Source organism: Pseudopodoces humilis, chromosome 8 (assembly GCF_049639895.1).
Source record: "Pseudopodoces humilis isolate 2021_Gansu_Grassland_sample_001 chromosome 8, ASM4963989v1, whole genome shotgun sequence".
In the NCBI taxonomy this organism is placed as follows: Eukaryota; Metazoa; Chordata; class Aves; order Passeriformes; family Paridae; genus Pseudopodoces; species Pseudopodoces humilis.
The window spans coordinates 30,401,644-30,410,940 of NC_142207.1; the positions used below are offsets into that span (position 1 = coordinate 30,401,644).

Below are 9,297 nucleotides of genomic sequence, written 5' to 3' on the forward strand. Positions count from 1 at the left end.
TTATCATGACATTAACTATAGAAATAGCAAGCAGCCCCCAACTTAAATCCCCCCAAAATTCACTAACAGGTCAGTGCTTTTCAGAAAGCACTTACTGTGAATCACCCTATGCATCGTCTATAAAAACACATTTCCGGCACCTGAAATGCACTAAGAGTCTGTTTTAAAGATGTTATAGTCATGGCAGGCAGTCTGCACTGCAAACTCCTGTCTTCTTGTTCCAGTGAAGCACGGCCCATTTGTGTTACCACATGTTGAGAGTAGCTGCATCGGTCTCTGTGCAAAAATCAAATGCTCAGGAGGTAAGGCAGCAAAATGCTTGCTTTGAACATGGCTTTTGGCTAAAATCAAAATATCAGGGTCTGACCCTAAAGCTATATGCCTGGAATGTGTAAGCATGATACATCTATTACTTGCATCAACTTTACACCAGGGCAGGACAATCAGTTTCAATTGAATACTTGTGATTTATGTCACTGGTTATTAGCTGAATATTGGGCTCAGTTCTGTGGTAAACAGTGAATTTGCATGCCCTGGAGAGGCGATACAAAAAGAATATGAATGACCAGGAGGAAAAAAAATTTTTTTTAGAGTTCTGTCCACAGCTTTACTTATACTAACGTTTTTCCTACAGAAACACATGCAAAACACTTTGTCTGACATATTTTTAGGTGTAATCAGAATGGGAAAAGAAAATAAACTCTGTGAGAAACTGAAAATTCAGTCCTAAATTAGGGAAACTTTGGCATATTGCATGAAGTTCCAGGATTTCCCATTGCTGTAATACATAGGTTCCAAATATACAAATGTTTACAATACATACCAGTTCCAGAGTTTCTGTTTGCTGTGACATGCAGCCTGTGTTAACCCCCTCACCCCTCTCATTAAGTGTGAGCTCCATAATTATTGCTAGCAGCATATCAAATGTGAACTACATTTCATTTTAAGATCAAATGTAAGATTTTATAAGCCATAACCAATACAATCACACAGAGATGTATGTCTTATGCAGAAAGCATATTAAATCTATATTTTTAACATATAAGCAGGACATAAGAGAATTTCTAAGTATTTGAGTGGAAAGTAAAAAAGCACAGAGATATCACTTAGGTTGACATAATACAGAGACATTTTGAAGTGAAAGAAAAGGTTACATGGAGAAGATAGAGACACAGTAGAGATTTAAATATTTTAAGTCTTTTAATGCTTTCACTAATAATGAAAAAAGCAAGTTGAAGTATTCCTGTTTAGTATTAGAGTGAGTAGCTAAAGATATTCCTTAAAAATACCTTTGCTACTAAAGATACTTAATTTACTGCCCAGGATTCTGGTGACAGCATGAAGAGAGGAGAGACTCATTTTTCATTACTGATTGTTAATTCAGTAAAGGATTTGTTCTGTGTATTTTAATATATGCTAAAGGGGCAAACAAATAAGACAGGCATTTGCATAGTGTCAGATATTCACAAAACCTCCAATACTACATTAGCTAGTGTCTAGGAAAACCCAGTAAGCTTTTCTGAAATAAGAACTGCTGAATATATATTAGTTGTTGAACAACATAAATTAGTACTCTTAACAATCCATTTCTAAAGTATTATTTTCCTGCCTGCTAAAAGTAACCCCTTGGGATTTTATTTTAAATAGAACAAACTTTCAAGTCAGAAAGACTGGTAGAAGCCTAAAGCAAGTTTAGAGCAAGGTTTCTCTTGATTCATAGTACAAGTACACAGTTAGTATAATATTTAAGAATGACAGTGCTGTCTTTCAGTACTGCTGCCCACAATACTTGGGAAATATATCCTTTCAGAATGTGAAGGCATATCCTCTGCAAAGTACCCAGATAAATCAGTTCACCCTTGGCTGTAACTAAACGCTGTCTAGTGACTTGTGATCGACAGGGCTTTACCCTCTGACAGCCAGATTCATTGTTGGGACAGCAACCAATCGTCGGGTTTGACGACATGAGCCTAATCAAAGTTGGAGTATAAAAAGCCCCCTTGGAATATATAAGGTACACCAGTGTGGCAAGCTGTCTCTCAGATTGCATTTGCTTTCACGGATCTGTTTAGTACTGAAAGGGAAAGGGGGAGGGGGAAAAAAAAAGAAGGGAAAAGTGCTGCACTGAATGTGAGATCATGCAAAAGCTAGCGCTCTATGCTTCTATTTACCTGTTCATGCTGATTTCAGTTGATCCGGTGGCTCTTGATGACAGTAGTCAGCCCACAGAGAACGCTGAAAAGGACGGACTGTGCAATGCTTGTACGTGGAGACAGAATACAAAATCTTCCAGAATAGAAGCCATAAAAATTCAAATCCTCAGCAAACTGCGTCTGGAACAAGCTCCTAACATTAGCAGGGATGTTATTAAACAACTTTTACCCAAGGCTCCTCCACTGCAGGAACTGATTGATCAGTATGATGTGCAGAGAGATGACAGTAGCGATGGCTCTTTGGAAGATGATGACTATCATGCCACCACCGAAACGATTATCACAATGCCTACAGAGTGTAAGTAACCCTGCTTCTTTCGCCTCCCACCGCCCCTCCGAGAGAGTTGTCTCCCTGCTGTAGAGCCACACAACTCCTCCTCAGGCTCTCCCAACAGGCTGCTGGCTGATGTCTGCTGGAGGGAGGGAGAAGAGCGTTATTTCTAAAGAATTTGAGCCAGGTTCAAATGACCGTGTGGCGATCCTTTGTTTTACTGTTTGGTTTTCAGCTCCTTATAATGTGTGTGCCCTGTAGCACTTAGGATTTACCCATTGCCTTAGAAAGCAAAGGGAGATCTGCGGTTTAGTGAACTTCGTTATCTGCAGCACTCGGGGCATTTCCTCTTGCAAATATAAAGTACAAGTGCAGATAATGAGAGAACTATATTTTTGTGAGGGAGGTTTCACTGGCCAGTATTTTTGGAAGCAATAGAAATCAACAGAAATGCAGCTTAGAGCACTACACCTACCTAACTGCAACATGCTACAGCAAGTGCAAGTAGAGAGTTAAATTCTTGCCTCTTTGCTGATCCCATAAACTAGCACCACCCACCTCGGAGTTAAAACTATATATTTAAAGCAAATATGTGTGTAACAGATTAAATGCAAAAATGTCCGTGCTATAGCAATCAGCTCACGTAACCGTGCCAAGGAAGAATGAAGGCATTTACTGAATGAGCAGATTCTGAGTTATCTTTCGAGTGCTAAACATCTGCTATGGCTCCTATCAAGTATCTTTTGCACAGTTAATACTGTAGTATCTTATGTTCTTCATCAGCTAAAGTATTTGACTATGGCAGCTGTTTTTTTAAATAACACTTATGAATATGATGTCAAAAAGGAAAAATATGACAGGACATATAAGGCATGTTAGCAGTTACAGATATTGTTATGATATGCAGACGAGAATTATATCAGCTGCTCTCACCAGCTAAAAATGAGCCCAGAGATGAAAAAGTAAATTTTTCACTGAAATTTTTCAACTTAGTAATTATTAAGATGGGCACTTAATAACATTATTTTACTGCAGCCTTATCACAAACCTGAGGTCTGCCTGCACTTTCATTCCAGACTTTTATGTTCAAGGGCTTATAACCATTTTTAATCAAACTGCTACATAGTTACAGTGTCTGAAAAAAAGTCACTGTATTTCATTGCTCTGAGTTCATTTCCTACCTCTTATAAAAAGCCCATGAGCTATTTTAAATGCACTAAAGAGACAGGTATCTTAAGTGATGAGATTTATGAACGTTAAAGCCCTGCACCATTTAGGATTAGTACTACCCATTTTATCCTGGCATGGAAAGATATTGCCATGACTAGGTATGACAGCTGCATCGTAGGCTACAGGAAGGAGGAACGCAGCGCTGCACGTGACTTTCCTCTAATATTATTCAAATGAAAACAAAATGATCCTTATATTAATCCCCTCAATTATTTTCTTCCCACTGAGAAAATAAATGTAAGTGTTTGTGCAGTTTGCCCAGGGCTGTATGGTCTGCAGCAGGCTGGGGCTTTGGAGTAAATTAGAAATAGCTGGATCACCACACACGTGTTGAGTCAGCTTATGCAAAGCTGCTATTCTGCGTGCTTTATGAAGGTCCTCAGGAGGTGACTAGCAGAAATGAATTAATAGTAGGTGATAGAATAATAATTTTGTTGACATCCACTAAAATTGCAGTAGAGTGTAAACCATAGAAAATTAATTAAGTTAAATCCACTTAGTTACTGGTACTCTTTATAATATTATGTAATATTTTCTATACAGTCTGAAAAAAATTAGTCAGGTTTATATACGCATTTTTTCTTGTTCCCTGTTCAGTAATCTGTTCTTTCCATTCATTTATAGCTGATTTTCTTGTACAAATGGAGGGAAAACCAAAATGTTGCTTCTTTAAGTTTAGCTCTAAAATACAATATAACAAAGTAGTAAAAGCACAATTGTGGATATACTTGAGGCAAGTCCAAAAACCTACAACGGTGTTTGTGCAGATCCTGAGACTTATTAAACCCATGAAAGATGGTACAAGATACACTGGAATTCGATCTTTGAAACTTGACATGAACCCAGGCACCGGTATTTGGCAGAGTATTGATGTGAAGACAGTGTTGCAAAACTGGCTCAAACAGCCTGAATCCAATTTAGGCATCGAAATAAAAGCTTTTGATGAGAACGGACGGAATCTTGCTGTAACTTTCCCAGGACCGGGGGAAGATGGATTGGTAAGTCTATTTAGAAAATCCCATTTGATTGAAAAGCATTTAAGTTCTGTTTTAAGGATAAAATGGATGCATTGTTTAGGGAATGGAAGATAAAAGTTCTGGGTATTCAATTCATTCATTCTTTGCTCTGTGATTATGCCAGAAATCAATAGCTTTCCTCTGCCTCCATTTCCCTATCTAAAAAATTGAAAGAAATTGCAGTAGTTCAGAGAGACATTGCGAGGCAGTAACTAGAAAATGTTTTGGCAATTACTGATAGATGATACCATAAAAGTAACATTGTTTTCAATTTTGAGAGCAAGTACTTCTTAATAAGAAGCTATTTCACTTAATGTTAAAAAACAGTCTTTAGATTCTTTCACTGGTTAGGAAAGATGCTTCCAATATTGAGAAGTCAAGGGAGTTCCTACATACTCTCTATGTGTATATTTTCTATTAACAACAACAAAAATTGTCTCTTTATGAAGGTAAGAACAGATCTTCATAATGTTAAGATCTTCACCTTTCGTTATTTGGTAGAGTGTATCATTCTATCTATTAGAAATATCTGAATAGAGAAATTCTGCTTGAAACAATAATCGAGACATGATAAGAAAGAGTACAAAATAACTATCTGGTTTGTTTTTATAAAAATAGATGGAAAAATTACATCTGAAGTGCACCTACAATTATACCTGAAGTAAACCTAAAATGAAATTACAGCACTTCCCTTGCTATTTGTTTCTGTTTATAACTAATCATCTACAACCTATACAAATTTCTGAATTTATCACAACCAAGTGATACCTCCTTTTGAATACAGTATGAAGAATATTATTCTACTTTTACTTCTATGTAGTAGATGAATCTGTTGATCACAGAAATATAGAAATATTTAGGTTGGAAATAAACATTGTGTCCAACCATATTTATGCAACATTTAACTTCACAGAAATATAATATAATTTAAAAGGAAATTTTAAATTAAAAGCTTAAAGTGCTTAAAAGGAAAACTCTGTGATATCTTGATTGTACATTCAATATAAATGTGGATCTCGTGTATTTGAAACAGGCCAGCTGGATATCATGATCAGGCATGTCCTTACCACCTTCATCCATTCAAATGATGATACATACATGGCTATCATCATCTACAAATAAACATTTCAGCGGCAGAGAAGGGGTAGAGGGACAGCTGATAATAGGAGAGGAAATCACTCTTCCCTCCAGCTCCTCTCCAGCAGCTCCCCTCCCGGTACAGGGGTGACCCTCCCATCAAACACCTTCCCATATAATTTACCTTTGGAAAGGGCACTTCCAGCGGCTCCACAGCTCACAAGTATCTGGGGAGAGGGAAACCTGTGTAACAAAGTTTAACTGGGCTGTAACTCCTGAAGAATGGTCTCCAAGGGATGGACCCATCAGTGGCAAACCAACACATGGGGCAGAAATCAGTGTGTGAAAGGGAGAAACTTTGGGAACTTTTTCAAACTCACAATCGTGAAGGTTGCAATTTCCTTCTAGTCTCAGTTGGTGACTGTGGAAACACACCTTTGGTAGGAGGCGTGTCGCTCAGAGATGTGCCAAAAGTACATTCCTGGCCACAGGACTCTTCCAGGAGACAAAATACTTAGCTTCCCCTCCAAATTCATTCAGTCATAGTGTCATTCAAGCATGGCAGCAATAGAGGAGCAACTTTTGTCCTCCTTGGTCTGGACAAAAACCTTTCCTTGATATCCAGAAAGCCTGAATTCAATATGATTTTAATGAAGGCAATTTCAGAAGGACTCAAAAAAAGCCCTTATGGAGTTTAAAGCAAACAAACAAACTCCACATCAAAATAAAAATCTGTTCCTATAGCAGTTAAAAGATACTAGCACTGAGACAATGGTAATTTCAGAGACAAATTATCAGGTCTTAAAGCTCTATGTAGAGAAACAGCAGGGAAATACAGAGATAACTACAAAAGAACTGTAGGTCAAATTTTGTGTGCAAACTTCATTTCAGAATCTGAAATATTGTTTGCATGTTTTTAGTGAACTTGGGCTTACCTCAGAAATTATTCCAATTCCTTCTCCTCTTCTCACAGAACCCATTTTTAGAGGTCAGAGTTACAGACACACCAAAACGGTCCCGCAGAGATTTCGGTCTCGACTGTGATGAGCACTCAACAGAATCCCGATGTTGCCGCTACCCACTGACAGTGGATTTCGAAGCTTTCGGATGGGATTGGATTATCGCTCCTAAAAGATACAAAGCCAACTATTGCTCCGGGGAATGTGAATTTGTGTTTTTACAAAAGTACCCCCACACCCACCTCGTGCACCAAGCCAACCCCAGGGGCTCGGCAGGCCCTTGCTGCACGCCCACCAAGATGTCCCCCATCAATATGCTGTACTTCAACGGCAAAGAACAAATCATCTACGGCAAGATACCGGCCATGGTTGTAGATCGCTGCGGGTGCTCATGAGATCCTCGTCGGGTCCGCCGCCTCACAAATTGTGGAAGCTACCAAAAAGAAAAAAAGAAAGAAAAGAAGAAAAAAAAAGAGAAAAAAAAACAAAGAGAAAAAATAGAAAAAGTTGTACCCCCTCACCAGTCTTTCAAACTGTGAAGTTACGTACACAAGGCATTGCCGACCTCCTGTGTGCTACCAGCACCAGCTACAGAACGTGAACTAAGGGACAATGTAATTACCTGATGGCTGCTCGTAAGCCAGCAAAAGAGAAAAGCTACAATCAAAATCACCGGATTTAATCCACCAAGTTCTTACATTATGAGGGAATCAATATTCAGTCATTTGGATGCAAATTTATGTGCAGATTTCAGTACACATTGGTAATCAAAGGCAAGCTCCTTCTCACCTGAGGACAGAAGGCTTTTAGGTTCTTTTCTTCACAGCTTCATTTATTATCATATTTACAGGAACATATATACTGGTAACATATACGCCACTACACAATACCACCAGATTCATCCTTAAACACTTGAATATATAGTGCATACTTGTGAAATGTATCAGATGAAATTCCACATAAATGGACAAACCCTGAAATTAGGGATGGCATAGTGTATTTAGTGTGTTTCCATTCCTTTTTCTCATTAGTATGTTAGTAATCAATGGCAATGGTGCTACGTAAGCAGGCTGAGTAAACAGAAAGATAGTTATATAAGTGAAAGAATTTAGGCTTGATAATGAATTTGCCCTATCCTCAGGTACACTATTCAACATTCGCAAGAAATAGATATTTTTTAAATTAAAAGGAATAGTTTTCTAGCCATAGAAAAAACAGAAGGCAGCAGAGAAATCCAACATTAAAATTGCAGTCCCACATTTTAACCTGCCTTGCAACATTACCGTTTGCACTATGGTAAACCAATGCAAATAGTTGGTTGCTACAGATATTGTTTAAAAACCACTTTGATATAACTGACTTGTGTAATATGTATGCATCAATATTTTGTAAATAAATGTTTATTTTTTAATCACTGTTGGTATATGTTCATCACAAGAAAAGAATGACTTTAACCTGTACTTTAGTTTAATAAACAAACACCAATATTCTCTTCATAATACAATTTTCTGGATTTTAACACGCATAATATGTAGGAACAATGCAACAAAGTAAACCATATGTTAAGAATTATTCTACATTTTATATGTTTTTTACATTGGTAGAGCCATCTAGGATAAATGATGGCTGTTGACATGTTTATAAGGTTCTTTGGGTTACTGTTTTTATGGTCATTTTGATCCACAACTGAATTTCCATATTTTGAATGTTATGTTCATAAATAATGATGAAACCAAAAAAGATTGCTATTAAATGCATTTTATTATATTTAAAAGTTTGCAGCAAAGTATTTTCTGTATTTGAGTAAACATAGTACATGGATTTCCACACAAATTCTGTACATTTCCTTATAGTTAAAAAATGTTAATTGAAATTAAAAAGATCTATTTACTATAAAGTCCATTTTATTTCACATGTGAAATAGAACTGGTAAACGAAGTGTTTGTTAAGACAACACAATCACTGTTAAAACACCTTCATGTTAGTATGATGCACGTTTTTGTTATATTCCAGAATTCAGTTTTGAATTTTCCTTTGTGTAAAACCACCCTAAAACTGCAAAACTGCATTTCTTTCCCTTCCTCCTTTATATATTTTCTGCCTTGGTGGTAAATATTTTGTATTGAGTTTTTTTTACTTTTTTAAAAAACTTGTATGTAAGGACATTAAAACTTAAAGTTTGAGCTATGCGGTTTGAAATTTAAAAGCAAACAGATTTTCTGCAATTTCTTTTGAATGATTAGGAGTTCTGCTAAAGCTGTGTCCGAGCATCAAGCAGATGTTCAGCTTCTCCCGATGCAGTTCACCAGAGCAGGTCCCTGGGGCCCTTAAATACACTTTCAATTTAGTTTCCCACAAAACACCATCAGACTAAATAAAAATCTAAAAACTTTTGGAGTACAGACTCTTGGTGAAGCCACAAGAATTTAAAGTACAACATAATTCTCCTCCTAACCAAAGTTACAGAATTAAGGGAGAAATCCTCTGTTTGTTGAAGTCAATGGCAAAACTTCCACTGGCTTTAACGGAGA

At 37.1% G+C, this 9,297-nt stretch overlaps 1 protein-coding gene across 1 annotated transcript; it reads left to right on the forward strand.

The window, feature by feature from the left end:
* The first annotated feature begins 2,037 nt into the window (after positions 1-2,037).
* MSTN (myostatin) lies at positions 2,038-8,869 on the forward strand. Its single transcript, XM_005530338.2, has 3 exons — positions 2,038-2,511; positions 4,339-4,712; positions 6,781-8,869. The coding sequence occupies exons 1-3, from the start codon at positions 2,139-2,141 to the stop codon at positions 7,159-7,161; spliced, it is 1,128 nt and encodes a 375-aa protein (XP_005530395.1). The 5' UTR covers positions 2,038-2,138; the 3' UTR covers positions 7,162-8,869.
* The last annotated feature ends 428 nt before the right edge of the window (positions 8,870-9,297 follow it).

Bases quoted from the DNA above. Each gene is read 5' to 3' on its own strand.
- MSTN (XM_005530338.2), top strand. From the start codon at position 2,139: ATGCAAAAGCTAGCGCTCTATGCTTCTATTTACCTGTTCATGCTGATT. The intron at 2,512-4,338 runs GTAAGTAACCCT...ATTCATTTATAG, and splicing joins TATCACAATGCCTACAGAGT to CTGATTTTCTTGTACAAATG. The intron at 4,713-6,780 runs GTAAGTCTATTT...CTCTTCTCACAG, and splicing joins GACCGGGGGAAGATGGATTG to AACCCATTTTTAGAGGTCAG.